At 40.3% G+C, this 16,579-nt stretch overlaps 1 protein-coding gene and 1 pseudogene across 1 annotated transcript in view; one reads left to right on the top strand and one right to left on the bottom strand.

Annotated features, from left to right (window-relative positions):
- Window positions 1-3,135: 3,135 nt before the first annotated feature.
- The window catches only part of ALDH9A1 (aldehyde dehydrogenase 9 family member A1), a 36,269-nt gene continuing 22,825 nt past the window's right edge, over window positions 3,136-16,579 (bottom strand). Inside the window, 5 exon segments of the mRNA NM_001279820.1 lie at window positions 3,136-4,059; window positions 5,928-6,040; window positions 8,229-8,370; window positions 9,845-9,932; window positions 10,181-10,369. Of these exon segments, the coding sequence (NP_001266749.1) occupies window positions 3,965-4,059; window positions 5,928-6,040; window positions 8,229-8,370; window positions 9,845-9,932; window positions 10,181-10,369 (627 nt within the window). The 3' untranslated portion in view covers window positions 3,136-3,964.
- On the top strand, window positions 12,086-12,719 carry LOC134808609 (small ribosomal subunit protein uS15-like; annotated as a pseudogene).

Below are 16,579 nucleotides of genomic sequence, written 5' to 3'. Positions count from 1 at the left end.
CCCAGATCAATTAAATGAGAATCTTGGTATTTTTAAAGCTCTCACTGGGCAATTCTAATGTGCAGTGAAAGTGGAGAACCATTGCTCTAAAAGCAGTGCTTGAGAGACTCGTGCTTATGAGTCACCTGAGGATCTTGTTAAAATGCAGATTCAGATTCATAGGTCTGAGGAGGGAATTGAGAGTCTTCATTTCTGTTTTTGGAGACAAGGTCTCACCCTGTTGCCCAAGCTGAGTGCAGTGGCATGATCCTAGCTCACTGCAACTCAAACTCCTGGGCTCAAGTGTTCCTCCTGCCTCAGCCTCCCGAGTAGCTGGGACTACACATGTGGGCCGCCACACTCCTTTTTTTTTATTTGTAGAGATGGGGTCTTACTATGTTGCCCAGGCTGGTCTCAAACTCCTAGCCTCAAGCAATTCTCCCACCTTGGCCTCCCAAACTGCTGAGATTATAGGTGTGGGCCCTAAATGTCCTTTAAGTGTTCTTCTAAGAGGGAGGCAAAGGGAAGTTTGACTACACAGAGAAGAAGGCAGCAGGGCAGGGAGAGATTCTGAAGATGCTAAGCTGCTGGCATCTAAGAGGAAGGGGACACGAGCAAAAGAATGCAAGGAATGCCGCTCTAGAAGCTGGAAAAGGATTCTCTCCTACAGCCTCTTCAAGGAGTGTGGCCCTGACAACTTCTTGGTTTTGGCCAAGTGAAACCATTTTGGGACTTCTGACTTCCAGAACTGTAAGATAATAAGTTTGTGTTGTTTTAAGCTGCTAAGTTGGTGGTAATTTGTTACAGCAAGCATACGAAACTAATATACTGGGTTCAGTTCTAGGAAACAGAGAGGGTGGCAGAAAGCACAGGAATTGGAGACTCACACTTGGCTTGAAGTTGCCAGTCAACTTATAGACTTGCTGATGTGGAAGACAAACTGTTTTTCCTCTGCTCTCATACAACAATCAACACAGAAGACTTCTGTGACCAAATGTTGGAGTTTTCTGTTCACACACCAAGCAGGCAAATCAGTTCTGCAGTGGACACCAGCTGGGCATCCTCCAGTTCAATTCTGACACTATCTACCTGGAGATAGCATCAGATCCCACAGGTTGAGGGCTCAGTCCCACAAGACTGCCCGTGACCCCAACCAACTGCAAGTCCAGGCTTCTGGAACTTGATCAACTGGCTTCAAGTTGAGGTTCGGTTAATTCGCTACAGTGACTCACAGAACTGAGACATGCATTTACTAGTTTATTAAAAAGAATATCCTAGGCCAGGTGCAGTGGCTCATGCCTGTAATCCCAGTGCTTTGGGAGGCTGAGGTTGGAGGATCACTTGAGCCCAGGAGTTCAAGACCAGCCTGGGCAAAATGGTGAAACCCTTTCTCTACAGAAAACACAAAAATTAGCTAGGCCTGGTGGCACATGCTTGTAGTCCCAGCTACTGGGGAGGCTGAGAGGTGGGAGGTTCACTTGAACCCAGGAAGGTCGAGGCTGCAGTGAGCTATGATCACACCACTCTACTTTAGTTCAGTGACATGACAGAGCGAGACCCCGGATGATGGAGTGAGACCCTGTTTCTGGGGGAAAAAAAAAAAAAAGTATTTTAAAGGACACAAATAAACAACTAAATGAAGGGATACATACGGCCAGGTCTGCAAGGGTCCCAAGCACAGGAGCCTCTTTTCCCGTGGAGTTGGGGTGCACCACCTTCCTGGCACATGCACATGTTCTTATTCACCCTCCTGTAAACCTCCACATGTTCAGCTCTCCAGGAGCTCCCTGAAGCCCGTCCTCTTGGGCCTCTTAGACTTCATTAGAGAGGCATGACTGAAGCACGGACACCATGTAGAAATGTGACTGGACTAAAGGGGTATGATCTAATACAAAGGAGGCTGAGCGGGGAAACCCAGCAAGCGTCTTCAGATTCCTGGCTTGTGCGGCATTTTTCCTGCAGGGCAGCAGGCAGGACCCCTTCTGAAATGAAGGTCTTATGACCCATAATCAGAAAAGTGGTGGAAGATTAGAGCCCAGCCTTGGGCAGGTAAAAAGGAGGGCAGAAGGTCAGAGAGGGACATTCTGTTTTCTGAGGCCTAAAGTGCCCCAACATTATAACAAAAAACCGTACCAAGGGACTTATGAGCCAGGAACCATGGATGAAAAGATATATAATTTTATATATAGGCATAAAATATCACACTTGCCTGGGACCAAGATGTCTCCAAATCTGTTTCTTCATTTGAAAATCAGAGATAATCCCTTTCTTAGGCTTAGTGTATTAAATGAGAAGGAATGTAGCAGTAGGAACAGTGAGTACTTAAATGTTGCTTCCCTTTCCCCTGCTGTTTTCTCTTGCAGAGGTGTCCAATCGTTTGGCTTCCCTGGGCCACACTGGAAGAAGAAGAATTGTCTTGGGCCACACATAAAACACATTAACATTAACGACAGTCGATGAGCTAAAAGAAAAAAATATTGCCAAAAAAAACACAACTCACGTTTTAAGAAAGTTTACAAATTTGTGTTTGGCTGCATTCAAAGCTGTCCTGGGCTGCATATGGACTGTGGGCTGCGGATTGGACAAGCTTGCTTTAGAGGGACTATCAGAAACTTATCTTCTCCCAGGCAGCTCCTACTGCTTAAGGTGCATAGGATCCCCTTGGACACAGGGTAACGCTATTGGCTTTGTCCAGTATCACATATGTGTCCTCTGTGCAAAGAAATACCAAGAAAGGCTGATTTGGTTGTTCTTATGCTCTAAAACTACAGTACTTGCTCATCATAATACATAATTAGATCCAGGCCCAGTGACAACAAGCATCCCTTATCTCTCTGACTACTAAATTAGCTATGATTTATAAACTCTTCTCCTGAAAGGAAGAGAAGGAGGCAGAGTGAGGCATGACTGCAATAGTCTGAAAAGCCACAGTGACCTGACAACTCTGCAGGGACAGGCACTGCTTATCCGGGTGAGAATGAACATGGAGCCTAAATGCTTACCTGGACCATAAAGTTCATCACTGCAACCAAACCTGTTCTTTTGTTCTTACTACAAGATCAAATCCCCCTGCTTTGTGCTTTTAACATCAGCCCTATCCTCTGTCCTCCCATAACCTCAAGATACGTTTAGTTTCAAAACACGATAGGAAAACAATTAACAGTGTGATTTATTTTAATTTCACCATATTACATTAGCATACAAATAATTTGTACATTTAAAGGGTAGCTCCACTGGTGTAAGACAGCAGGCTGTAGTTCAAGGACCCAAGATAGGGAGATAGATTTCCTCTATCGCAGTAGTGAACAGAGACAAAGTGCTTACTAGGCAAGTTAACATTCACACAGAATTTGACGACATCTATTATCTAATCCCCTCCCTATCCCGGTTGTCAGCTTTCTCAATGGAATGACAAGGGGATATAGCTTAAAAAAATGTCAATGAGCTGAAATCATCTCTACTGATTCTACCAGGAACCTATAAAGGAACAAGGTTTTTTTTTGTTTTTTGTTTTTTTTCTTCAAGACTAGGCAAGTGAAGCAGTGGGAATGGAGAAGGAACAAAGAAATCTACAAACTGGTTGTGATCAATTAGTTGTAAATACCACTGCACTTGGATCAGCCAGGAACAAGTTCTTTGAAATACGCCAGAGAATTAACATTATCAGTGGGCCAAATGTGTGGAAGATGTATTATCTTAGTCTCTTTTCCTGTTCTCTAGAAGTATGTTACTGGCTCTTAAAAGATTTCACAAAAATACGCTTTGAGGAGAATCACAGCTTTCTTGATTAGTATCTACAAGGCACTTAATGCACATTTTCAGTGAGGAAGCTGATGGAGAGAGAAAGAGTAACATGAACCATTCTCTTATCCTGAATGCCAAAATTCTGGATGTAAAATAACATTCAGTTGTACTGCCTCTGTAAACAGGGCCGATTCACATCATTCCACAGCGTGGCCATGTCAAGAGGTTTCACTGCAGGTTTTCAAAAAGCAGATTCCACATCACCCATCTCCACACACACAGTCTTCAGCTGTGAATAATATTCGATTGTCACACGGCCGTTCTCTCTGCCAAATCCTGAAAGGAGAAGAAGGGGTCAGGTTGAGCCATCACTACAATAGTCTGAAAAGTCACAATGATCTTCAAAGATGAGCACTGCTAATCAGGGCTAGGGAAGAATATAGAACCTAACTGTTTTGGAATAAAGCCTCAATCCACATATTAGCTGTGAATGGAGCTAGGCATGGGGAAAATGACCCACTGGCATTTGGGGATAGGGATAGGGAAATATACAGGTCTTGTTTCTCACCAATATGAATCTTAATTTCAGGTATCTACTATTCTGGGTTGAGGTCTGAAAAATGCTTGGATTTTATATCAAGTGTTAAAGGCAATCTCTACAATAATCAACCTGACACCCTTGAAAGCTGATGCTAATTTAAAACTTTACACAATAGGCTTATTCACCATTTCTTAAACACCTATAAGAGCAACCTAGTAACCTACCCACTCATGTTGGTGAGGGGTCACTGAAGGTCCCTCTGATTACTCAGAGTTCAAGACACTGCCCAATTCCTAGTGGGTGAGGTTACTGTGCTAAAAGGGTAGTATCCCACCCTTGGCCCTGCCTGTACACCCTGTGCTAGACTTAGGTAGGCTCTGCCTTCCAAGGGCAAGGCCAAGGTCCCAAATATGTGCATTTCCAGGGAGCACCGCTCAAATGGTATCACACACAAAGGTCCTGGGAAGACCTCACTCTGTCTTTTGTTCCTTTCCAAATCCCCTAAGCACACAGCTGGTCAGGCCTGTTAGGCCAGGTGTTGCTCTGCACGTCTGGCCATCTTTCTCGCTCTCTCATTCCACATAGCATGGTCTGGTCCAAAGGAAAGGGAAAGTTAGGAGGCCCTCCCAAGGCCTAAGCTGCTGATTCCAAACAAATAATTCCCTGCACTGAGGGACTATCAGAAACTTAACATGTAATGTTATATGTTACATGTTAATAAGATGGCACCTTGGTTCCCACCTGCACTTGTGCCTGTGTGTACGACTCCTCTGAGTACCCCACCGGGACAAATAAGACTGTCAAATTAACACCCACCATCTCATCAGTGTTCATCAGAGTTTATATATTTGCCAACACTGTGATGGCTGTAAATATTTGCCCCAGAAACTAGAGGTCAGACTATTAGAATGGTGCCTCGACAAAGTCCAAACCAATTTTCACTCTAGAAGAACAGCATGAGAAATATGTAAATGAATATTTACAGGCAACAAACTCCAAAGAAAGAACCTCAAGGTTCTGGCTATACTCCTGATGCCTCAAACCTTCTCCTGATATACCAGACTTACAAATTTATATGTTGTGGTAACATATGTCTGACTGTAAAATGAACGAAATGAATGAGCAGTGGCTAAGGAAACACACTCCTATATGCCATCAAGGGTAATGAAAACGATTATAATTGATTGCTTAATGATAAATTTAAAGATTTTGTTAATTTGACATAACAGAGGAAACAAAGTTACTGAGCTATTACTTTAAAGACACTTTACCTAAATGGAATCTAAAAACTCCACAGTGGATGATGATGGACATCCCTGATACAGAACCCCTAAGGGAGTGATTTTATGCTTACAGAAGTCACAGGCTGTGCAGAAAAAGTATTCTACCCACAAGATAAACCTTTTTGAGGTATCTATCAGCAGTTCACAAGCCAGGCTATACATCAGAACCCTCCAGAAAGATTTAGGGAGTGTTGGGTAGGGGAAGATGCTTGACTTCCATTCCCAGAGACTGCTACAGTGGATCTGGGGAAGGACCAGGAACCTGTATTTCCCCAGGTGATTCAGATATGCAGACAGGTTTAGGAATACTGGTTTATAAGGTCTGAATTACCACCTAGCTCTAGAGACCTAGTTTGCATTCACACCTCCCAGCTCCTCACCTGACTTCTTATATCCACCAAAGGGCAACTCCACTGGGCTGACGTTATAGTTGTTAATGAAGCACGTCCCAGCCTGAAGCTCAGCTACCACTCTATGAGCCCGTTGGATGTCCCTATGAAGAAAAAAAAAATGTGTGCATTATTCAGAGTTTCTTAGGCTACTACTTTAACAGGAAAAGTTACACTGCCAGTTCTAGGGTTCTCAAATCTTACTAAATTCTCATTTCTTCAAAATGTTTTAAAATCTTTTATCATCCAGGAAAAACAGATATGGTTTGGGTTTTATAGTCCCATGCACATGGTATCTTTAAAATAAGTAACAGCAACAAGGGTACCAAAATTCAATGGAGGAAAAACAGTCTTTTTAACAAATGGTGCTGAAACAAGTGGATATCTACATGCAAAAAATAAAGGTGGAGCCCTTTCTTACACCATACACAAAAATTAACTTAAACGCATCACAGACCTAAAAATGTCAGACTGAGAACTATAAAACTCTTTGAAGAAAACAGAGGAATAAATCTTCATGACCGTGGGTCAGGGAAAGATTTCTTAGACTATGACACCAAAAGTAACAGATAAAAAAAACAGAATTAGAATTGGTCAAAATTTAAAATTTTGTGCTACAAATAAGACTATTCAAGAAAGTGAAAAGAAAACCCACAGAAATGCAAATAAAAACCACAATGAGATACTACTTCACACCCACAAGGATGGCTAAAACCAGAAGGACAGACAATAACAAGGGCTGGTGAGGATGTGGACAAATTAGAACCTTCATACGTTGTTGGGAGGAATGTAAAATGGTGCTGCCAATTTGGAAGAGTTTAGCAGTTCCTCAAAAAGTTAAACATAAAGTTACCATGTTACCCAGCAATTCACTACTAGATATACACCCAACAGAAACGAAAATATATGTCCACACAAAGGCCTGTACACATATGTTCATAGCATCATTATTCATAATAGCCAAAAATGAAAACAACCCAAATGCCTGTAACAGATGAATGGACGAACAAAAAGTGGTACATATCCATACCACGGAATATTATTTGGGAATAAAGTACTGATAAATGCCACAACACAAATGAACCTTGAAAACATTATGCTAAGTGAAAGAAGCCAGTCACAAAAGAATACATACTGTATGATTCCATTTATATAAAATGTTCAGAATGGGCAAATCCATGGAGATAGAAAGTAGTTTAGTGGATGCCAGGGGCTGGGGGTGGGGAGTGGGAATGAAGAGCAACAGTTAATGAGCACAAGGTTTCTTCTTGAGATGATGAAAGTGTCCTAAAAATAGATTATGGTGATGGTTGCACAACTCCATGAATAAACTAAAAACCACTGAATTGTACACTTTAAGTGGGTGAATTGTACAGTATGTGCATTATCCCAGTAAAGCTGGTAAGAAAAAAAGAATAACACATTGGAGTTACCCGCCTTTGTAACCGGACTTTGTCTGTACGAGGGTGGCAAAGTAAAGTAAGGGCACTTAACCTGCTCACTCCCCAAATCAAAAGAGCAGCTCCTCAATCTTTTCTTCGGAGCTCAAAGAGAAGCAATTACATCAGGTCCTCAAGTGAGACTTGGGCTTTCTTCCCAAGCTCCTGACCACGAAGTTATAAAAAAAAAAAAAAGTGAACTTTATGTATCACCAAAGAAACAGCATAATCCCAAGTGTAAAGCCGCTTTAGCAAACTGCCTTCTACTGCCAAAGACTAATCAAAGTTTGTATAAAACCAAGCAATCTGCAATTGGTTTCAAAGAAATTGTACTCCCAAATCATTTTTACTTGTAATAGTAGAGGTTAAGTTTATGCACAAAGATATTAATCACATTACTATAATATTTAAAATAGAAACAATATCCCAAATATCCAACCACAGAAAAAATGGCTACATGAGTTATAATGCATTCCAATTAGGAACTACTATAATGCCACTAAAAATCATGTTTTTGAAGAATACTGCCCACAATTTATATACTTACAGGTTTCTAAATTCCTTGACATGTGTGTTTTCAAAAGACATCTAACCCAATGCTTTACATAGATCAGAATCTTAAGTGTTTATTAAACGAGCTCAATTTAAAACTCAATAGCAGGGTTCTCTGGCCATTTACAGCAAACTGCAAAATGCTGCTTTGGTGTCTTCTGACTTAACCTGAAGCAAACAGAAAGTGCTGATGGCTCCTATGAGGGCAAACTAAAGTGAGAGAATAGGATCAATTAAATAACTAAGCAGATACTGCAGCCCCGCTCCTTCAAAACTGCTCTCAGTGTCCCACTCCACATACCTGGTAAAGACGCCAGCTGCTAGTCCAAAAGTGGTATCATTGGCTCTTTCTAGAACCTCAGCTTCAGTGTCAAATGATAAAATGGACATAACAGGCCCAAAGATCTCTTCCTTCACACAGGTCATGTCGTCTCTGCAATTAGCTGCAAACATTAAAATAAAACCTCCTGAGCAGCTGGGACCACAGTGTGCACCACCACCCCCGGCTAATTTTTTGAAGATCGGGTCTCACTATGTTGCCCAGTCTGGTCTCAAACACCTGGGCTCAAGCGATCCTCCTGCCTCAGCCTCCCAAAGTGCTGGGGGTGTTCCACTGCACCTAGCCCCAATATTTTTAATTTAACAATGTATTGTAAGCTTTTCCTATTTATTAAATATTCATGTAATAACTGCAACCTAATTCATGGGGGATGGACATTAGGTTTTCAGCTTTTAAATGTCAGTGGTTCTTTCTAGTGAGGATTAAAGGTTATATACTGCATCAAATATGAAGTTGTTAAAAACTGACACCACTATTAACCTTAGGGGCAAAAACCAGCTTAATTTATCTCCAAATAAGATGTAAAGAATTATACAACATGGTTCAACCTATATATAATTGTTTAAAGCCTATAAAACTATCAACATTTTTGTAGGGGATACTAACATACACTATAGAATGATAGAGAAAAGCATAAGAATGATAAAAACAACACTGAGAATAGTAGTTACCTCTGAAGTAGGAGGGAAGTAGATGGGTAGGAGTAGGATGACCATATACACCTTGACTGTCAAAACTAGATTTTTAAGATTGAATGGAGGTGCTAAAAATTATTAAATTATGTAATTTCTAAAAAGATTAGTATATTATCTGACAAACTGGTTTTATTATATTGATGACTGATATGGTCTGGATGCTTTTCTCCTCCAAATCTCATGTTGAAGTATGATCCCCATTGTTGGAGGTAGGGCCTAGTGGGAGGTGTTTGGGTCACAGGGCAAATCCCTCATGAACGGCTTGATGTCCTCCCCATGGTAATGAGTGCATTCTCACTCTGTGAGTTCACACAGAGCTGGCTGTTTAAAAGAGCCTGGCGCCTCTCTTGCTCTCTCTTTCACCATGTGACTCGTCTGCTCCCCTTTCACCTTCCACCATGACTGAAATCTTCCTGAGGCCTCACCAGGAGGAGATGATGGCGCCATGCTTCCTGTACAGTCTGCAGAAGCATGAGCCAAATAAACATCTTTTCTACTTACCCAGTCTTAGATATTCCTTCATAGCAATGCAAAATGTCTAATACAATGATCTACAGGTCACATGAAAAACATCTTTATTTTCTCAAGGAATTAAATTTATTAATTTTTTTAATCAAATATGCACTTTCATATTTTTGAGCTCCTTGCTTCCAGAACAATAGTTGTGGTCCTGGATAAACTAATACATATGGGTGCCCTAAAGGAGGGGCACACAGAAGGCTTCAAAGATAATGGAGCAGTTCTACTTCTTAAACTTGGGTAGTAGGACCACATAATTTGCCAGCCCTTGCTTTATACCATGTACATATTTTATAAATATTCATCTCTATCTATTCAGTATTTAATTCAAATCATCTAAAAGCAAACAAAAAGAGGACATACTTAATACACAAGGTCTCATGTAATATCCATCCTTTAATTTGGGATCTTCAGGTACATATATATCTCCACCACATAACACTTTAGCACCCTGCCGAAAAGGAAAAAAGATATGTTGTATTAAAAATATAACCCCAAAATGCATTCCTGAAATGTTAATTGTATCCCGAACAAACACATAGTCTTCCCAGTGCAGGTACAAAGCAGAACACAGCCAGGGATGCTAATAGTCCAATGAATAATAGTCATACGAATATTAACATGAAAAGGGCACAAAGCATGTGATTTAGGAGTAGTATAATCTTCCCCAACCCCACCCTACTGCCAATTATTTCTTACCTGCTCCTTTGCCACTTTGACAAACCCAAGGACTCGCTCCAGGTGTGGTCGGTTGATGAGTGGACCCATCCTTGTATCTTCCAGAAGGGGATCTCCAATTTTAATCCTTTGGGTCTGTTTCACCACTTCCTCTGTAAATTTATCAAGAATTTCTTTCTGCACAAATACTCTTGTGCCATTACAGCAAACCTAAAGGACAAACACAAGACATCAATTTCTATGTGTGTAAGGAGAAAAAAGGGAAAAGGAAAAAGGAACACAATCTAAAAACTTTAAACTGAAAAGAGACACTATACATTTTTTAAAAGGATATTTCCATTTCTAAAAATTGTCTCCATACTGAATAAGATGGATCACACACGTAATTGTGGACATACCACTCCACAAGCAAAATCTGCCCTTTGAGGTAAAAGTTAGTTCTTATTTTGCTTGTTTAAATTTTTTAAAGGCCATTACTAGATCCATATAACCCACAGCACCTCTCCTACTTCCTCATATCAGGGCTCAATCTGGCTGTATGTTTTAAGAATGGAAGGGAACTGAAGAGTAAACCTATATCAAGAACTGTGGTCTTAAATCTAATTGTTAAAAAATTTGTCTCTGAAATCACTAATAATCACTATTTAGACCCTCCTATAGAAAGGAACATAAAAACTGTTCAAATGCTGTAAGAACACGAACAGAAAAGTCCAAAAACACAGCCAAGTGCTCATGGAAATCTAGTCTATGATAAAAGTGAAAGCTAAACTATTAGGACAGAGATGGACTAAATAAATGGTGCTAGAACAAATCATCAGTAATGTGGAAAACATAAAATAAGATACATATCTGACATCACATATAAAAATAAACTCCAAATGTATCAGGAATCAAAATATAAAATAAGAAATCAGGGCGCAGTGGCTCACATCTGTAATCCCAGCACTTTGGGAGGACAAGGTGGGCGGATCACTTGAGCTCAGGAGTCCAAAATCAGCTGGGGCAACATGGCGAAACCCCATCTCTACAAAAAATATAAAAATTAGTTGGGTGTGGTGACACGCACCTGTAGTCCCAGCTACTTGGGAGGCTAAGGTGGGAGGGTCACTTGAGCCTAAGAGGTCAAGGATACACACAGTGAACCCTGACTGCGTCACTGCACTCCAGCCTGCATGAGAGAGCGAGACTTTTTTTTTTTAAAAAGAGACAATACTGGTAATTCCTCTAAAACCTAGGTGTAGAAAAAGGTTTTCTATTACCCAAAATCTAGACACAATTAAAGAAAAAAAATTGATAAATTTGACTATAGAAAAATAAAAATTTTATGCATGGCAAATACCTTAAACTAAGCCAAGACCATTAAAAAATTGGAATAAAATTATTTGCAACATTTACCTCAGATAAAAGGCTATCATCACTAATTTTAAAAAACTCTTAACAATTAATGGAAAATCATATCTCATAATATAACATACCAAAAATGTGAATTTTATTATATGTGAGTTTTGAAAAAGATGTTCAATGTCATTCATAATTGTAAAACAAGGTTGGGCATAGTGGCTCAGGCCTGTAATCCCAGCACCTTGGGAGGCTGAGGCAGGTGGATCGCTAGAGGTCAGTAGTTCAAAACCAGCCTGGCCAACATGGCAAGACGTCATCTCTACTAAAAATATAAAAAATTGGCTGGGTGTGGTGGCGCACACCTATAGTCCCAGCTACTCAGGAGGCTAAGGTGGGAGAACTAGTTGAACGCGGGAGATGGAGGTTGCAGTGAGCCGAGATCGTCCCATTGCACCCCAGCCTGGGTGACAGAGCGAGACTCCGTCTCAAAGATAATAAATAAATAAACAAACAAACAAACTGAAATTAAAACTATACTGAAATACCACTTCTCATCTGATAAAAATTTAAAATTGTGACTATATATGCTGTTAAGAAAGGCTATGAAGAAACAGGTACTCATGCATCGTTAGTAAGAATGTTCCTTTTGCTGCCTGACAGCTGCCATCATGGGTCACATGCACGCTTCTGGGAAGGGTCTGTCCCAGTCAGCTTTGCTCTATCACTGCAGCATCCCCATTGAAGTGGGGTTGCTGAAGTGGGGGCTGAAGTTGACATCTGACGACATGAAGGAGCAGATTTAAAAACTGGCCAAGAAGGGCCTGACTCCTTCACAAGTCGGTGGGATCCTGAGAGATTCACATGATGCTGCACAAGTACGATTTGTGACAGGCAATAAAATCTTAAGAATTCTTAAGTCTAAGGGACCGCTCCTAATCTCCCTGAAGATCTCTACCATTTAATTAAGGCAGCAGTTGCTGTTCAAAAGCTTCTTGAGAGGAAGAGAAAGGATAAGGATGCTAAATTCTGTCTGATTCTGATAGAGAGCTGGATTCACTGTTTGGCTCGATATTATAAGACCAAGTGAGTCCTCTCTCCCAACTGGAAATATGAATCATATACAGCCTCTGCCCTGGTTGCATAAATTTGTCTATGTACTTGAGCAATAAAATAATTGCTTAACTAACAAAAAAAAAGAATGCAACATTTCCTTTTAGAGAGGGATTTGGTAATATCTTATAAAATTACATATGCAGTCAATATCACTAATAATCAGGGAAATGCAAATCAAAACCACAATGAGATACCACTTCATACCCAATAGGATGACTATTATCAAAAACAGAGAAAGCAAGAAAATAAGAAAATAACATGTGTTGGCAAGGATTTAGAGAAATTGGAAACTTTGTGCATTGCTTGTAGAAATGTAAAATGGTGCTGCCATTGTAGGGCACAGTACAGTGGTTCCTCAAAAAATTAAACACTGAATTATCATATGATCCACTTATTCCACTTCTGGATATATACCCAAAAGAACTGAAAGCAGATACTTCTACTATAGATATCTGTACATCAATGTTCATAGCAACATTATTCACAACAGCCAAAAGTGGAAACCACCTAAGTGTTCACAAATAAAAAAATGGATAAACAAAATGTGGTATGTGTGTGCTGTGTGTGTGTGTATGTGTGCTGTGTGTGTATACATACATACAATGGAATATTATTTAGCCTTAAAAAGGAAAGAAATTTTGACACATGCTACAACATGGATGAACCTGAAGATATTATACTAAGTGAAACGAGCCAGACATAAAATAATAAATATTGTATGATTGCATTTATAAAAGGTACGTAGAATAGTCAAATTCATAGAGACGGGAATTAGACTAGTGGTTACCAGAGGCTGAGGGGAGAGAGAAACAGAGTTATTATTTAATGGGGTACACAGTTTTCAATGTGGGGTGATGAAAAAGTTCTAGAGATGAATAATGATGATAGTTGTACACAACGTGAATGTATTAAATGTCACTGAACTCTACACTTAAAAATGGTTCAAAAAGGCCAGGTGTGGTGGCTCATGCCTGTAGTTCCAGCACCTTGGGAGGCTGAAGCAGGAGAATTGCTTGAGCTCAGGAGTTCAAGACCAGCATGGGCAACATGGTGAAATCTCATCTCTACAAAAAATACAAAAATTAGCCAGGCATGGTGCCACATGCCTATAGTCCCAGCTACCCAGGAGGCTGAAGTGGGAATATCACTTGAGCTTGGGAGGTTGAGGCTGCAGTGAGCTGGGATGATGTCACTGTACTCCAGCCTGAGCAACAGAGTAAGATCCTGTCTCCAAAAAATAAAAAAATAAAAAATAAAAAAAATACACACACACACACATATACACACACATACGGTTAAATTGGTAAATTTTACGTTAGGCTTTACCATACACACAAAAAAATCATCACAATATATAAGGAACTCACACTATTCAATTGCAAAAAAAAAAAAAAAACCTCTGATTACGAATGGGCAAAAGACCTGGATAGACATATTTCCAGAAACATACAAATGGCCAACAAGTTTATGAAAAGATGCTCCACATCACTAATCATCAGGAAAATGCAAATCAAAATCACAATGAGGTATCACTTCATATCTGTTAGCACGGTTATTATCAAAAAGATAAAAGATAACAAGTGTTGGTGAGGATGTGGAGAAAAGGAAATCTTGGTATACTGCTGGTGAGAATATAAATTAGTATAGGCTGCTCTGCCTATGGAGTAGCCATTCTTTATTCCTTTACTTTCTTAATAAACTTACTTTCACTTTATGGACTTGTCCTGAATTCTTTCTTGCACAAGATCCAAGAACCCTCTCTTGGGGTCTGGATCAGGGCCCCTTTGCAGTAACATCTTTCTGGCAAACCATGGAAGGGACAATACTGAGGAGACCCTCCCGACACAAAAGAAATAGACTGCAGCACTGATTGGCCAACTCTGGATATCACCTTTTGTCGGAACTCGGAGTTATAAGCGACCCTCACCCTGACGCTTTCTGACTGAGCTCCTCTCTATCCTGAATACAAGAGACCCTAATAATTAGACAGGAATATCATTGCCCCTATTCAGCATGAAGAAGTTTACAGAAGATGGATCTTTGTCCCTCTGCAAGCCTTAGGATTAAGGGTTCTTTTATAAAAGGGAGGGGGGAAATGTCACAGGTGTTTGAACTAGAGCAACTTCATCTTAAGTAGGGGCTGGGTAAAATAAGGCTGAGACGTACTGGACTGCATTCCCAAGAAGTTAGACATTCTAAGTCACAGGATAAGATAGGAGATCAGCACAAGATACAGGTCATAAAGACCTTGCTGATAAAACAAGCTGTGATAAAGAAGCCAGCTAAGACCCACCAAAACTAAGATGGTGATGAGTGACCGCTGGTCGTCATTGCTGCTCATTATATGCTAATTATAATGCATCAACATGCTAAAAGACATACCCATCAGCACCATGACAGTTTACAAATGCCATGGCAACGTCATTTTACCCATATGGTCTAAAATGAGGAGGCATGAATAATCCACCCCTTGTTTAGCATATGATCAAGAAATAACCACAAAAAGGGGCAACCAGCAGCCCCTGGGGCAGCTCTGCCTATGGAGTAGCCATTCTTTATTCCTTTACTTTCTTAATAAACTTCCTTTCACTAAAAAAAAAAAAAAAAAAAAAAAGAATGTAAGTTAGTATAGCCATGAAGGAAAACAGGATAGGGGCTCTTTAAAAAATTAAAAATTGGCAGGGAACAGCGGCTCATGCCTGCAATCCCAGCACTTTGGGAGGCCGAGGTGGGCAGATCACCTGAGGTCAGGAGTTCGAGACCAGCCTGGCCAACATGGAGAAACCCCGTCTCTACTAAAAATACAAAATTAGTCAGGCGTAGTGGCACATGCCTGTAATCCCAGCTACTCAGGAGGCTAAGGCAGGAAAATCACTTGAACCCAGGAGGCAGAAGTTGCAGTGAGCTGAGATCGTGCCATTGCACTCCAGCCTGGGCAACTAAGTGAGACTCCGAATTAAAAAAAAAAAAAAAAATTAAAAATAGAACCATCCTATGATTCAGCAATTCCTCTTCTGGGTATATACCAAAGGAAATGAAATCAGTAGCTTAAAGACATATCTGCACTCCCATGCTCAGTGCAGCATTATTCACAATAACCAAGATAAGGAAATAACCCCATTGCCAGATGAACGGATAAATTGTGATACATATTTAAAATCACACTGGGCATGGTGGCTCATGCCAGGCGTGGTGGCTCACGCCTATAATCCCACACTTTGGAAGGCTGAGGCGGGTGGATCGCCTGAGCTCAGGAGTTCAAGACCAGCCTGGCCAACATGGTGAAACCCTGTCTCTACTAAAAATACAAAAAAATTAACCGGGTGTGGTAGCGCATGCCTCTAGTCCCAGCTACTTGGGAGGGTGAGGCAGGAGAATCGCTTGAGCTCCAGGGGCGAAGGTTGCAGTGAACCAAGATCGTGTCACTGCACTCCAACTTGGGCTACAGAGTGAGACTCCATCTCGAAAAAATAATAATAATAAAATAAATTCACATTACGTCACAATTATTTTTAGTGCTCTCTCTCTCTCTCTATATATATATAAAGTATACATAGTACAGATTATGTAGAATATTCTATATATTTATTCTATATATTCTATACTATATGTATTCTTTGTGTGTGTATATTCATCCACACACACACACAGCAAAGAAAGCAAAGTACAAAAGAGTACCTCTAATGTGCTACCTTTTGTGTATGAAAGAAGAATAAGAAATATACAAGTACCTATTCATTTGTGGAAAAAGAAACACAGGAAGCAAAAACCAGAAACAAATCAGACTGGCTACCCACAGGAGATGGACAAAACTGGGTGGGAAGGAGGCACTGGAAACAGAGTACACAGGATGGGGAGCAGTAACACTTCTGAGTATCTGTTTTTGTAAAATTCTGATGTTTAGAACCATGTTTGTGTTTTGCCTAATCAAAATAAAATTTTAAAATCAGCAAGGATGGGGGAAAT

This window comes from Pan troglodytes, chromosome 1 (genome assembly GCF_028858775.2).
Source record: "Pan troglodytes isolate AG18354 chromosome 1, NHGRI_mPanTro3-v2.0_pri, whole genome shotgun sequence".
Classification (NCBI taxonomy): domain Eukaryota; kingdom Metazoa; phylum Chordata; class Mammalia; order Primates; family Hominidae; genus Pan; species Pan troglodytes.
The sequence above is the reverse complement of the archived record's forward strand: the minus strand, read 5'-3'. Positions and strand labels throughout refer to the sequence as shown.